The sequence below is a fragment of the Bos javanicus genome, chromosome 11 (genome assembly GCF_032452875.1).
Source record: "Bos javanicus breed banteng chromosome 11, ARS-OSU_banteng_1.0, whole genome shotgun sequence".
NCBI lineage: Eukaryota > Metazoa > Chordata > Mammalia > Artiodactyla > Bovidae > Bos > Bos javanicus.
The window spans coordinates 15,414,551-15,430,775 of NC_083878.1; the positions used below are offsets into that span (position 1 = coordinate 15,414,551).

The following is a 16,225-nucleotide window of genomic DNA, read 5'->3' on the forward strand; positions in this document are numbered from 1 at the left end:
TTTTAAACTAAACTATTTTTAAACTTAGTTTTATGAACTAAGACTTCATAAAAGTAAGAGTTGGGATATTGCTTTTGGCATTTAATTATTTAATTGTTGTTGTTGTTCAGTCACTTGGTTGTGTCTTACTCTTTGTGACCCCATGGCCTGCAGTACACCAGGCTTCTTTGTCCTTCCCCATCTCCCGGAGCTTGCTCAAAACTCTTGTCCATTGGATCAGTGATGCCATCCAACCATCTTGTCCTCTGTGCTTATTAAATAAGCATTATTTATTTTTTCTTTCCAAAGGAAGAAAAAGAATTTGATAAAAAGAAAGATTTGTCCCCTTAATGAAGTAATTCAGTAAGCCTTTTATTTATATATTGTAACCATATGTACTCAGCCAGAAGTTTTTCTTCTCCCTTTCCTCCAACTAAATAGCTTTGGGCAGAAGTATGCAACCTTTTTGTTATTAAGTTTCTCTGAAGTAAGGCCAGAAAACTTTAAAAATATTTTGACCAAGATGGTTTTAGGAGTCTGGTTATGACTCAATTTGTTCTGACTGATTTGATTGAATAGCATCTTGGATTGTCGAAGAAGTGATGCAGTGAGTGTTTTCTCATTCGGCAGGATCTTCTTAGGCTAACAGATATATCTTCCACCTCATATAATATAAAGAACTTCCTATTTTCCCCAACTGAGAAGCAGTTCCCCTGCTCAGAAACTGGTCTCCTTTTACTGATAGTGGGATTTGTTAGATTCTTGTCCTTTTACGAGGAAGTTTGGATTTACTACCTCTTACTTTTTTTTTTCAATTTTAAAAGCTAATTTCATTAAAACTTAAAAAAATTTCAAGCTTACAGAAAAGTTCTAGGTAGAGGACCAACTGTCTTTTGTATCCTGAAGTTTTGGAAAGTAAGTTGCCAACACAGTGCTTCACCATTCTCAAATACATGGATGCTCTCCTTGTTCAGTTGCTCAGTCATGTCCAACTCTTCTGCGGCCCTGTAGACTGCTGCACACCAGGCTCCTCTGTCCTTCACTATCTCCCAGAGTTTGCTCACACTTAGGTCCATTGAGTTGATGATGCCATCCAACCATCAACCATCTTATTCCCTGTTGTCCCTTTCTTCATGCCCTCAATCTTTCCCAGCATCAGGGTCTTTACCAGTGAGTCAACTCTTCACATCAGGTGGCCAAAGTATTGTAGTTTCAACTTTAGCATCAGCCCCTCCAATGAATATTCAGGACTGATTTCCTTTAGGATTTATTGGTTTGATCTTCTTGCAGTCCAAGAGACTCTCAAGAGTCTTCTCCAACAACACAGTTCAAAAGCATCAATTCTTTGGTGCTCAGCCTTCTTATGGTCCAACTCTAACATCCGTACATGACTACTGGAAAAACAAAAGCTTTGACTAGACGGACCTTTATTGGCAAAGTGATGTCTCTGCTTTTTAATACACTATCTAGGTTTGTTATAGCTTTTCTTCCAAGGAACAAGCGTCTTTTAATTTCATGGCTGCAGTTTCGGTCCAAAGTGATTTTGGAGCCCTAGAAAATAAAGTATCTCACTGTTTTCCATTGTTTTCCCAACTATTTGCCATGAAGTGAAGGGACCAGATGCCATGACCCTAGTTGTTTGAATGTTCCTACATAATCATAATATGTGTATTAAAATTGCTGTATTGTTGCCATATAATCTTTGTAAGACAGGCCTGTGAAACCTAGTCAGTTGGCCAAAAAGAGAAAATTTGAGTGCTGCATTATGCAGAAAAGGTCATAATAATGCACAGTTGAAAGTGCTCAGTGTAAAACAGAAAAAACATGTATATGTACTAGATGACAAATGAAGAGTCAGGTAAAGATGATCATGGTAATGAGACTGCTGTCCGTGTGTTTTCTAGGACTCCAGAGTGTCTGTATTCATTTCGATGCTGAATATGTGAGGTCTTGTGATGCTTATCTTGTGACCACCACTTAGTGGCAGCCTTTAGCTTTGCACTTGGCCTTGGTCCCCTTCTTAGAGTCAGCCATCTTTGTCTTGTTGGTCTGCCCTCTGTAGGTTCTGTAGGTTCAGTTATCTAGTACAAAGTACATTTGAGCCCAGCAGAGGGTTTCCTCAGCGCATGCAGGTTGAAGTTGTTCACTGGTCTTCAATGAATGAGTGTCCTCCCTTATGGTTGGTTCTGTTGCTGAAGAGTAAGAGACTTAGCCCTCTGTGATCAAATAGACACCCTTTGATTTCATTTTATTCCTGAGAAAATAGTCCTAAATGAAATTCTTCATGTAATTTATCTCTGATTTACATTAGAAAGGGCCGTTGTCACATTATGGTTGTGAAATAGATATGCTAAAAACAATTCTTAGAAAATAGAAAAAATAAAAAGATGGATTAATAAGGCTAGTTCTTTGAAAGAACTACTATAGGAAACCTCATTTTAAAAAATTTTTCTTGTTTTTTTTAATGTTCAAATTACATAAATGTTGGTTAATTTTAAGATTTTTTTTAACATTTATGGAAATTCAAGAAAATATTCACACATCCCAACACAGTATCAAAGTAACTTGTATTCTTTATTGTTTATATGTCTATTTGTTTTTGCAACAAAAATCTTGTTCATATTATAAAGCTATTACTCATATAGATTCTGATTATGATACGTGCTCTTAAGGCTCTTGCAGACCAATTTGAAGATAAGACTGCGTCTGTATTGGAACGTCTGAAGATTTTCTATTGCTGTCAAGTGCCACCTCACTGGGCCATTCAGGTATTTTCGTTGTTGTCATTGGATATGGAAAACACTTCTCTTTTGAAAGATAAATGCATTAGAAAAAAATGACTAAATTTATGTTGGAGTTTTCATATATTTCAAGGAAAATAAAAAGTATCTAGCTGGGAATTGCTGGGAATTACTTCAAACTGCTATTTGAATGAAGTGATACTGGACTTGTAAAACATTGAAAAGAATGTAAACTAGGTTAAATAGAATTCTTGAAATTAAATAATAGAGCCACAGAAGTCTTCATTTTCAAAATAACTATTTATGTTTAAAAGCCCTGTAAGGATTTTCTGCTAAAGAATGAACCTTTTAAGCAAATTGTTTACAAAAGGTAAAATAAAGCATTTATTTGATAGTTGATAATGTGAAATGCCTTTAACTACTTTGCTCTTTCTAACGACATGAGAACACCTAGTTTAGCTCTTGCCCTATGGGTTCCCCTGTGTTACAGGTGTCATTCCTCTATTTTGTAAAATTTTATTCACTGAAGACAACTTAGACACCTGGTCTGGTCTCTTAATTTATAATTCTGGTTTCTTAATCCTCGAAAAAAAATGGCGGCCCAGGGCAGTTACCAGTAACTACATTTTTCCAGTGCTGATCACACAGCAGTTCATGAGCATCTCTGGTTTCCCAACTTGTAGTCTAGTTTGCCTCCTTTCCTTTATCTTCATTGGGTTGTAATTATTCCAGAGAATAACAGCCAGCTTTTACTGCACATTTATTGTGAAGCACGCATTTTTTTCTGCCTTTCACACACATTATCTTATTTTTTTGCAACAATTTTGTGAAATAATCCCGAATTACAAGTGTGAAAGCTGTGGCACAGAGAAGCTAAGTGGAGTCAAATAATGCCAGCCAGAAATTTCTTGATGATTTAGTAACCATTGTCATTTTAACCAGCTTCCTGTCATCTCTTGTGAATTATGCACATAGGTAGTGACTTAGAATTATAAATGCCAACCCACAATTCAGTGACTCAGAATCTTCATAAGATTTCTTAGAGTAGATTATTAGTATATTCGTAAGCTCAGGGTAAGCGAGGGGGTCTATTATACATTGGGATTCACTTCATCTATTGAAGACATCTCGATAAAACAGGCACAAAAAATGTTTTCATATCATCTCAAAAGGATAGATTCTTCATCAGAAAGGTGTTAGCAGTGGGAACTTTTGGCATGTTTTTAACCCTCATCTGTGAAGTTTGTCAAGTGCTTTGTCTTTGTACTGTGTGGTTTGTGGTGTATAAACAAATCAAACTCTAAGCTATTATTATGACAAAGCATGTCTGTTGAGGGTGTAGCTGTTACTTTCTGAACAGAAACATTAGGAAAATTAAATACTGTTCAAATAGGCTCAGTGTTTATTTTGTCTGCTTAGGAAGCTGTGGATTTTGGGATCTTTGAGCAATTAGATAAACATCCTCTTTCATTAAGAAATTAAATCAGTTTTATTTCTTGGGAGTAAGCATATCTTTATGTATTATTTTTAAAGATCAGGAAATAACAGCACAGTTTATTATAAAACATATTCGTCTTTACTCCTAGTTAGCCATATCAGCTTAGATGCCATAACTTTGTCACTATTAGAAAGATTGAACTCCTTACTATATGAGCATTAAGATTTATTCCAGCTCCCACATGTGATGTTCAGTTTTTGAAAATGTCCAATCACATATTCTAAAATAGCCAAATTCTCCTATATTTCATGGGATACAGAAGAATTGAGCCATTACTTTTATTTATTTTTATGTTTATAATATATTTTTATAATATATATAATAGATATATATTTATTTTTATAATATATATTTTATATAATATATAACATATTTTAATAATATATATAAAAATGTAATTTTCATTATAAAATGAAATTTTATAGTTTCATTTTACTTTCTGAGTTTGTTAGTTCTGCATGTTCCATGTCTGTTAGCTTCTTAGCTCTTAAATATGTATTGAATTTTACAACCATACCTTACTCATGAGTTTTCCCAGTTTTTTAAACCTTTTTAATATTGTTTTTCTATTCCTGCAGGATGGACCACTTATAAAATACACTGTTTTTATTCTTGAATATACTTAACCTTCACTCACTTTATCACAGTTTGTCCCATTTTATCTGCCAAGTACTGGGAAACTAGGTAGCTAAATTTTTTAGAGTGTACTTATTAAAATAAATTAGTGTTTTCATTTTCCTCAGTTATATATCCAGAAGTGGAATTGCTAGATCATATGGTAGCTCTGTTTTCAGTTTCTTGAGGAAGCTTCATATTGTTTTGTATATTGGCTGCAAATTGACAAATTGACAGTCCTGCCAGTAGTGCACAAGAGTTCTGTGTTCTTCACATCCTCAGCAACATTTATATTTGCCTTTCTGATAAGGGGCACTTTAACAGAGTTTTAAAAATTGACTTATTTGATCTCAGCTTTACAACAGAGATTGTCATGTATAGACTTTCTAGATAATAAAGAAGTGCAGATTTTGCCTTTTAAGTTCTGAATTCATGGGAAAAATTGATATATTGTGTATTTTGAACAGTTCCTGTATGTTTTTCAACATGTAGGAAACATATATGTTTTTTCAGCAGAGGGTGAATTATAGATATTAGGCATTTTTTGCAATAAGCAGATGCTTAAAATGGCAGATTAGATATACCTACAAATGGAACAGAAATCTGTGTGTGAATGTGCGAAGGATTGTTCATTATTTTTATTTGATTTTTCTAGCGCCAACTTGCAGGTTTACTCTTTGAGTTGGGATGTACCAATTCAGCCCTTCAGATATTTGAGAAGCTAGAAATGTGGGAAGATGTTGTCATTTGCTACGAAAGAGCTGGGCAGCATGGGAAGGTATGTAATAGTGAAATTTTATGCTCTGGCCAGACCCTTTCATCTTTGAGCCATCATCCTACCTGTTTTGTTTTTTAAACCTACTTTTGCCAACAGTTCGCTTATATTCCTTTTTTCACTTTTTTCATCAGAAATCTTTTTAATGTTTTCTCTGACTTCCATTGGGGCAGATTATTTTATGTCTGCATGTGTACTATAAAGGAAAAAAGCAAGGCCCAAAACTAATACAGTGTTTGATGTTTATGAATAAATAATGAAAGCTTTAAAGACATTGCACATTTTCGTCTCTTTCCTTTATTAACTCTCCTTCTGTAGACAACTTCAAAGTGAACTACTAGGAAATATTTTAAGCATCACTAGGTTGCCTGATGATCAGAGGCTGTGGGTCAGAAGCAGGGTTACCTAGGAGGGAGGGTAGCTCGACCTGTAGAAGATCCACAGGTTAGGACAGCCCCCTCGGCCACCCCCCACCTTGGGGCAAAAGAGTTGTCAAGTGTGTAATGCACGTTTAATTCCATCCTTTAAATTGGGTCAAGAGAGAAAATGTTGTAATATTTGCATCTGTTATTAATCTGTTGTTTTTTCCCTCATAAATGAACAGAATTTTTAAAGGACTGTGCACCCTGTATATCTGTTAAAATGGACACATTGAAATCATTTGTTAATTTTGGACTAAAATTTTAAGTGGTAAATTTCTATCATAAGTATGGTACACAGGCAGAGTAAAACCCAGAAATTGGATCATTTGTATCTATAGTCAGCCTTTGCCATCATCCTGAAAAAGAGAAATAGTGGTACATGTATGTCTGTTTCTTAATACCTTTCCTAAGTGTGTGAATTTTAGAATAATAGTAAAAGTTAGGTTCTTTTCACTAGTCAGTAATGGTGGTGAAAGTCTTTGAATTTTATAGGGTTAAGGAGAGGCTACCATGAGGATAACATTTTATTATAAAAGATTATAGAATTATAGTATTTTCTGGGAAGGGACTCCATAATCATCCATTCCAGTTCCTTCCTTTTCCAGATAAGGAAAGGAGTCTCTAATGACTCAGGTTAAGTCACAGAGCTAGTTATTGATTAATAACTTAAGTGACCACATGACATAGTGGTTAAAAGCATAGCCCAGATTGTGGATTCAAAAGCTAGCCTCGGCACATGTTAACTTTGTGATATTGGGGCAAGCTTCTTAGCGCCCCAACCCCAAGCCTCAGCTTCCTCACCTGGAGGCACATAATCTACGTACCCGACAGATTTTCGTGCATAACATATGAAAAGTACATAGAATGGTGCTCTTTCCTCGTGAGTATTTGCTGTGAGTATTTGCTCTGTGAGTATTTACTGCTATTACTGATTCTGAGACTCATATTTTTTTTCCCACATTTTAATATCTTTGAATTTGGGTTGTATCTGCCGCTTGATGGCATCTGTCAGTGGCTGTCAGGTGGCCATTTGGCCAGGTTCAAACTGCTTGTGCTTGTACAAGTTTTAGTTGTAGCTGTATTTAGTATCATCATTTCAATTGAGTTATGTACAGTGTCAGCTCTACATACATTGGATTTAATTGCCATTTAAAGTATATTTAAAAAGATTTCATTATGATTTGGCATTGAAACAGAAATGGTAAAGGACCAAAACAGAGTGGAGAGATGTGAATTTAACATTAGTGAAGTAAACATGTGCTGTTGGTAAAATAATCACAATTCCACTTACTTTTTAAAAACAATAACTAAAGGCTTTATGGGAGCCAAGAACGGAAGACACCGCAATGTAGATGAAGCCGTGTTTCATACCAAGATTCGTAAAAGAAAAAAAAAATTGCTGTTTATAATATCAAGCAGTGTATTGGAGGCAGGAAAAATTGCCAAATTTTTCTGAGTAGATTTAAAAAATATCAAGCAATGAGAAGCTGATGTGATTCATCCAAGGCATTATGTCATAATGTAATTGAAAACATTTTTTCTTTATTAGTTAAGAGTTAGTCTTAAAATTGATGGCATCTCAAATTTGATGAGATACAGTATCATGTTTCTTCGCAGACTTAAGTGTTTATTTAGTGCCCTTTGGCGTACAAGTAGTATTCGGATATTTGTTTAACAAGGAGGTGAATTATTTCTTGACTCCCAGGATACCATTGATGTAGTTACCATTGCATCATTCTTCCCATTGGTCAGTGAACAAATAAGTAATAACTATATATAAAAATATGGAAATTTTTGAAGTAATTAAGCAAGTTGGTGGATCCCAAATACCCAAAGCACACTTTGCTATATTAAATTTACTTAGTTATTTTTAGTGAGTATGGAAAGTAGAGATACTCTTACTAGAGAATAAAAAATATTAGTCCATTCCTTTCAGAGAATGTATTTGACTAAGTCCCTCAAATTAGTAGCAGTATTATTATTTTTTAAATATGCATGTAAACCTTGTAAGAAATGTCTTAGAGTAATGATAAATTTCTGTGTTTTAAATCACTCTATAAAATGTGTGTATTTTAATTTTTAGGAATGTACAGTTATTAACTTTCTCTCAAGTCTTTTGTGAGTTACAGCCAAACATCCTTCAAAATCTTGATTTTAAGATTGGTTTTAGTTATTTGCCATATAAAAGACCTCTTACCTATTTTTCATGCTGTATTTGCAAATCAGTTTAATCATAGACCCTAAAAAGTTTTGCTTCAAGATGGAACCAAATGTTTTATTTCTAAAACAGCTGAGATTCTTTTAATATTTGATTGCATACCAGTAGTTGTCATCACATTTAGAATTAACTGGAAGTTTGTGAAATTTTAATCTTTGCCTTTAGTGCTTAATGGCATAATTCATTTTTAAAAGGCAAATTCAGAAAAGTATCTAAGTCTAATTATTGTGCTATGATGCTCATGTTTGCACCCCACTAGTAAGATCTCAGACTCTCTAATTTAGAAACTACCTACAGAAATTCTTGTTATTTATGACCATTGGCAAAATAGCGAAGATTAATTTTGCTTGACCTTGAGGTCAGAACTGGTTCTCATCTGTTAGCATTTAATTTTTTAAAGCTATCTGGCACACTTAATGCAGTTTCTCCAAACTTTTCTATAATAGAATTCAATTGAGTCATTTTGTTGAGCAAAATGAAAAGAGAAAGACTGAGCAGGTATTAAGTTGCCTGGAGAAGGCAGGGTGAAAAGAGGTGGAGAGATTTAGGTTGGAACCTGTAGTATTTTCTCTTGTTTCTTAGGAAAGAAGGCTTACCTGAGCTGCACAGCCTTATCTTTTATTATGCTATATTAGCAGATGATTGTGGCCATTAGACTTAAAAATTTTTCCCCTTTAACTTGCCAAACAAATCTTTTATTTCTAAAACAGCTGAGATTTTTTTTAACATTTAGTTTGGGTTTTGTTTTTTTTCTTTTTCTTCGAAGGTAGTCTCTTTATGTGATTTAAGAGCGTTCCCACGTGTTCTTTTCTCACACTGCAGTCAGAGCAAGCTTCCTAAAAGGCAGATCCCAAAAAAGATGTCCTTTTCATTATAGGGGACTGGAATGCAAAAGTAGGAAGTCAAGAAACACCTGGAGTAACAGGCAAATTTGGCCTTGGAATACAGAATGAAGCAGGGCAAAGACTAATAGAGTTTTGCCAAGAAAATGCACTGGTCATAACAAACACCCTCTTCCAACAACACAAAAGAAGACTCTACACATGGACATCACCAGATGGTCAACACCGAAATCATATTGATTATGTTCTTTGCAGCCAAACATGGAGAAGCTCTATAGAGTCAGCAAAAACAAGACCAGGAGCTGACTGTGGCTCAGATCATGAACTCCTTATTGCCAAATTAAGACTTAAATTGAAGAAAGTATGGAAAACCACTAGACCATTCAGGTATGACCTAAATCAAATCCCTTATGATTATACAGTGGAAGTGAGAAATAGATTTAAGGGCCTAGATCTGATAGATAGAGTGCCTGGGGAACTATGGAATGGGGTTTGTGACATTGTACAGGAGACAGGGATCAAGACCATCCCCATGGGAAAGAAATGCAAAAAAGCAAAATGGCTGTCTGGGGAGGCCTTACAAACAGCTGTGAAAAGAAGAGAAGTGAAAAGCAAAGGAGAAAAGGAAAAATATACCCATTTGAATGCAGAGTTCCAGAGAATAGCAAGAAGAGATAAGAAAGCCTTCCTCAACGATCAATGCAAAGAAATAGAGGAAAACAACAGAACGGGAAAGACTAGAGATCTCGTCAAGAAAATTAGAGATACCAAGGGAACATTTCATACAAAGATGGGCTCAATAAAGGACAGAAATGGTATGGACCTAACAGAAGCAGAAGGTATTAAGAAGAGATGGCAAGAATACACAGAAGAACTGTACAAAAAAGATCTTCAGGATCAAGATAATCACGATGATGTGATCACTAACCTAGAGCCAGACATCCTGGAATGTGAAGTCAAGTGGGTCTTAGAAAGCATCACTACAAACAAAGCTAGTGGAGGTGATGGAATTCCAGTTGAGCTATTTCAAATCCTGAAAGATGATGCTGTGAAAGTGCTACACTCAATATGCCAGCAAATTTGGAAAACTCAGCAGTGGCCACAGGACTGGAAAAGGTCAGTTTTCATTCCAATCACAAAGAAAGGCAATGCCAAAGAATGCTCAAACTACCCCACAATTGCACTCATCTCACACGCTAGTAAAGTAATGTTCAAAATTCTCCAAGCCAGGCCTCAGCAATACATGAACCGTGAACTTCCAGATGTTCATGCTGGTTTTAGAAAAGGCAGAGGAACCAGAGATCAAATTGCCAACATCTGCTGGATCATGGAAAAAGCAAGAGAGTTCCAGAAAAACATCTATTTCTGCTTTATTGACTATGCCAAAGCCTTTGATTGTGTGGATCACAATAAACTGTGGAAAATTCTGAAAGAGATGGGAATACCAGACCAGCTGACCTTCCTCTTGAGAAACCTGTATGCAGGTCAGGAAGCAATAGTTAGAACTGGACATGGAACAACAGACTGGTTCCAAATAGGAAAAGGAGTACATCAAGACTGTATATTGTCACCCTGCTTATTTAACTTCTATGCAGAGTACATCATGAGAAACACTGGGCTGGAAGAAGCACAAGCTGGAATCAAGATTTCCGGGAGAAATATCAATAACCTCAGATATGCAGATGACACCACCCTTATGGCAGAAAGTGAAGAGGAACTCAAAAGCCTCTTGATGAGAGTGAAAGTGGAGAGTGAAAAAGTTGGCTTAAAGCTCAGCATTCAGAAAATGAAGATCATGGCATCCGGTCCCATCACTTCATGGGGAATAGATGGGGAAACAGTGGAAACAGTGTCAGACTTTATTTCTGGGGGCTCCAAAATCACTGCAGATGGTGACTGCAGCCATGAAATTAAAAGACGCTTACTCCTTGAAAGTTATGACCAACCTAGATAGCATATTCAAAAGCAGAGACATTACTTTGCCAACAGAGGTCCATCTAGTCAAGGCTATGGTTTTTCCCGTGGTCATGTATGGATGTGAGAGTTGGACTGTGAAGATGGCTGAGTGCCGAAGAATTGATGCTTTTGAACTGTGGTGTTGGAGAAGACTCTTGAGAGTCCCTTGGACTGCAAGGAGATCCAACCAGTCCATTCTGAAGGAAATCAGCCCTGGGATTTCTTTGGAAGGAATGATGCTAAAGCTGAAACTCCAGTACTTTGGCAACCTCATGGGAAGAATTGACTCATTGGAAAAGATTCTGATGCCAGGAGGGATTGGGGGCAGGAGGAGAAGGGGACGACAGAGGATGAGATGGCTGGATGGCACCACTGACTTGATGGACGTGAGTCTCAGTGAACTCTGGGAGTTGGTAATGGACAGGGAGGCCTGGCGTGCTGTGATTCATGGGGTTGCAAAGAGTCAGACATGACTGAGCGACTGAACTGAACTGAACTGAATCATGTCATTCTGACTGTAGGAACTTCGCTGTGTTCTTAGGATTAATTCAGAACTCTTATTGGAATGGTCTTCACTTCATGATCTGAGTCCTACTGACATTGCTGATGCTTGTCTCCCTCCTCTATTACCTCTGCCTTGTCCCCCCTTTGTACTCACTCAGGTTGTGTCCAAAGTTCTGGCAGGGCTAAACTACCTGGAATTGTTGATTTTGCAGCATTGGTTTGACCTCAGGACCTTCACACATGCTGTTGTCTGTCTAGAACTTGTCCTCCCTCAGCTAACTCCTTATTCCTCAGACTTCTCCTTGGTAATTGCTTCCTCCAAGGAGCTTTCCCTGAAATCGCCCCCAGAGATCTGGAGATTCTCCTGTGTGTGCCTCTAATACCCAGCACCACACTTATCATCCCTTGTACTGACTTAGCTCACCTGCTCGACTGTAAGCAGTTTAAGAACCAGACTTGTGTCTATTTTATTTATAGCAAAGGCCTGGCACCTTGGGGGAACTCACATTTGCTGAATGAAGGACTAGTAGGTATTCATAGAATAGTTATTGCATTGAAGCAGATCTTCACTTGGTCACTCTTTATGGACCCTACATGTGGTGAAAGAAACTTCTCCAAGCCCCGCTGTATAGTCTCTCTCTAAAAACTTATTATGAGATCTCTCTGGTCTCATTTTAACATCTTAATTTTAAGGAATAGAAATAGAAGAACTTTTATTTTTGCTCCGTAGATGCTAAGGTACTGTGAGCATGCTGTTATTATGTAATGCAGTTTTAGAGCCTCTTATGTACTACATTCCTTATAGAATTATTTTGTCCTTGTCATTTAATATTTGTAACAACCTACAAAGTATGAATTGTTTTTGCCATTTTACTGATTAGCCTCAGTAAGTGGCAGATTTTGGAATCCAAGCTCAGACCTGCCTTTCCTCTAAAAGCCATACTCCTTCCCCAGCACCTGCCCGCCCCCATCCTTGTTGTTAATCCTTTAAAATTTGATGGTCAATTTGAAAGGTAAAACCTGTTGTGTTCACTTGAATGAGGAAAACAGGCAAAACACTCACCGAAAATATCACTGGGTGATATGAATAGGAGATGATCAGCTAATCGGATAACAAGGCCTGTTTTTAATTATTCTGTTTTATCTTGGACCTGGGATATTTATGTTGGCAGTTCTCATTTGAAAAATTAAGCCAGACTGTGGTGCAGTCACACACATAAACGTCCAGAGCAATTAGTGAACAGTTGGCTGTCAGAGAGTGAGTAGGACTGGGCATCGCCCCACGGAGGAGGGGAGCAAGCAACTACAAACTCATGTCCATCGAGTCAGTGATGCCATCCAGCCATCTCATCCTCTGTCGTCCCCTTTTCCTCCTGCTCCCAATCCCTCCCAGCATTTTCCGATGAGTCAGCTCTTCACATGAGGTGGCCAAAGTATTGAAGTTTCAGCTTTAGCATCAGTCCTTCCAAAGAACACCCAGAAATGATCTCCTTCAGGATGGACTGGTTGGATCTCCTTGCAGTCCAAGGGCCTCTCAAGAGTCTTCTCCAACACCACAGTTCAAAAGCATCAATTCTTTGGCGGTCAGGCTTCTTCACAGTCCAACTCTCACATCCATACATGACCCGTGGAAAAACCATAGCCTTGACTAGACGGACTTTTGTTGGCAAAGTAATGTCTCTGCTTTTCAATATGCTATCTAGGTTGGTCATAACTTTCCTTCCAAGGAGTAAGCGTCTTTTAATTTCATGGCTGCAGTCACCATCTGCAGTGATTTTGGAGCCCCCAAAAATAAAGTCTGTCACTGTTTCCACTGTTTCCCCATCTATTTGCCATGAAGTGATGGGACCAGATGCCATAATCTTCGTTTTCTGAATGTTGAGCTTTAAGCCAACTTTTTCACTCTCCATTTTCACTTTCATCAAGAGGCTTTTTAGTTCCTCTTCACTTTCTGCCATAAGGGTGGTGTCATCTGCATATCTGAGGTTATTGATATTTCTCCCGGCAATCTTGATTCCAGCTTGTGCTTCTTCCAGCCCAGCGTTTCTCATAGTTGTCATATAATCTTACTGCATTGTGATCAGAAAAGATGCTTGGAATGATTTCAATTTTTTTGAATTTACCAAGGCTAGATTTATGGCCCAGGATGTGATCTATCCTAGGGAAGGTTCTGTGTGCACGTGAGAAAAAGGTGAAATTCATTGTTTTGGGGTGAAATGTCCTATAGATATCAATTAGGTCTAGCTGGTCCATTGTATCATTTAAAGTTTGTATTTCCTAGCTAATTTTCTGTTTAGTTGATCTATCCATAGGTGTGGTAGGGTGTTAAAATCTCCCTCTATTATTGTGTTATTGTTAATTTCCCCTTTCATACTTCTTAGCATTTGCCTTACACATTGCGGTGCTCTTATGTTGGGTGCATATATAATTGTTATATCTTCTTCTTGGGTTGATCCTTTGATCATTATGTAGTGTCCTTCTTTGTCTCTTTTCACAGCCTTTATTTCAAAGTCTATTTTATCTGATATGAGTATTGCTACTCCTACTTTCTTTTGGTCTCCATTTGCATAAAATATCTTTTTCCAACCCTTCACTTTCAGTCTGTATGTGTCCCTTGTTTTGAGGTGGGTCTCTTGTAGACAGCATATATAGGGTCTAGTTTTTATATCCATTCAGCCAGTCTTTGTCTTTTGGTTGGGGCATTCAACCCATTTACATTTAAGGTAATTATCGATAAGTATGATCCCGTTGCCATTTACTTTGTTGTTTTGGATTTGAGTTTATACACCTTTTCTGTGTTTCCTGTCTAGAGAAGATCCTTCAGCATTTGTTGAAGAGCTGGCTTGGTGGTGCTGAATTCTCTCAGCTTTTGCTCGTGTGTAAAGCTTTTGATTTTTCTTTCATATCTGAATGAGATGTTTGCTGTCACCCGTATTCTCTATGCCTAATCTAGGGCCTTGTCTCTAACAGGGTGCTTCCCAGAATCCTAGTGTACTCAGGGTAGGGGTCCTCCCTCAAACCTTGAATATCCCTTGTAACAGCTTGTAGAAAAATACACCATCATAAATGTAAATAAGTCCCAATGTGGCATATATTTCACTTTTATATATTAACTTTTTTGCTTGTATTTATCTGAAGTTCTCAGCTACTTCTCAACACTGGACTGTTTGGTCAAAAGTTAAATTACCAGGGTAGGGAACTCAGGCTGTCACTTTGCTTGTTGATGTTTTTAGTCCTCAGAGTCACTTCTCTCTTTTTTTGAATATTTGTGTATGTATTTGGCTGCACCAGATCTTAGTTGTGTCATCAGTCATCTTCGTTGCATTATGTGGCACAAACTCTCTAGTTGTGGCTTGAGGGCTCAGGAGTTGTAGCGCACGGGCTTAGTTGCTCCGTAGCATGTGGGATCTTAGTTTCTGGACCAAGGATTTAACCCATGTCCCCTACATTGCAGGGCAGATTCTCAACCACTGGACCACCAGGGAATTCCTGAGAGTAACTTCTTAGTTGTGATCACTTGGGTGAGAAGGGCTTGTGAAGTTCAGATTCTGCTGTATAACCTCTCTGCTTGGACTGACTTGTTAGATCAGTCCTAATTCAGTCATACTCAGTATTGATGTCAGCCCGCTATCCTTAAGGTGTTCTCACTTTGTTCTCAGTAGGAAGAATCATTTATGTTTCTTTGTAGAATCTGAAGCCTTTGGGATTTCACTGTTAGTTTCAGTTGAATTCATTCAATACTTTATAGAGCACCTACTATGTGCTGGGCAGTGGTGTTCCAAGATGAGAAAAAAAAAAAAATTACCTTCAAGAAGCTTATAGTCTGATACTGCAGACATATATAGATTCCAAATTCTGTTTTACCAGCAAAATATTTCTCCCTCTGCTATCCTTCTGTAAAGCAATGTTCCTCTAGGTTTGTATCCTGTACAGATTCTTTCTCTGAGATCTCTAGGGCCTCCTCCTGTGGCTACACATTTTCATTAAAAAAAAAAAGAAAAACCTGATGTTTGGTTGAAATCAGCCTTATCTGGAAGAATTCAGCTTTTTAACCTGGTAGCATCAGTACTTTTTCCCTTTGACCTAACTTCCTCCAGTCCCATTGGCCTTGGTTACATAAACACCTATTTAACAGTTTAACAACAGCAATTCTGCTATCTGTGGAGAAACTGTACACAGTTAACTAGTATGATGGTTTACAGAAAATTTTAATGCTTCTAGAAGCTGTTTCAAGTTTCTTTCTTCCTAGTAGTGAAACCTCAAGCTTCTTGCTTTTCAGTCTGGTTTTCCAGTAGAGGGATTGAGAAGGAACACAAACATTAGTTTAGGGCTTACTGTGTGCCTAACAAAATCCTAGGTACATTTCACATGTAATTCTTGAAGGTCATGTACAAATGAAAAACAGACTCTAAACATATTAGTGAGCTTACTCATGGTCATGCCTTTAGTAAGCAGTGGAACTGGCATTTGAACTGTCTTTCTGACAAAAGGCACCTACGTTCTCACAGATCTTCTTGTAGTTGGAAGTCTATAGAATGAATTATGCAACAGAATTTTCTAGGGACGTGTTAGGACGGTTTTGGTTGTAAGAGAACCAACATATACTAGCTTAGGGAAAAAAAGGAATTTATAAGTTAATGCAACTGAAACTTCTAGTTGACTAATAATGATAGTC

General features: G+C 37.3%; 1 protein-coding gene across 3 annotated transcripts in view; it reads left to right on the top strand.

The window, feature by feature from the left end:
* Positions 1–16,225, top strand: part of TTC27 (tetratricopeptide repeat domain 27) — a 184,360-nt gene that overhangs the window by 95,509 nt on the left and 72,626 nt on the right. For all 3 annotated transcript variants that reach the window (XM_061432053.1, XM_061432054.1, XM_061432052.1), the window contains exons 11-12: positions 2,652–2,747; positions 5,489–5,611. In XM_061432053.1, the coding sequence (XP_061288037.1) occupies positions 2,652–2,747; positions 5,489–5,611 (219 nt within the window). The remainder of the gene's footprint in view (positions 1–2,651; positions 2,748–5,488; positions 5,612–16,225) is intronic.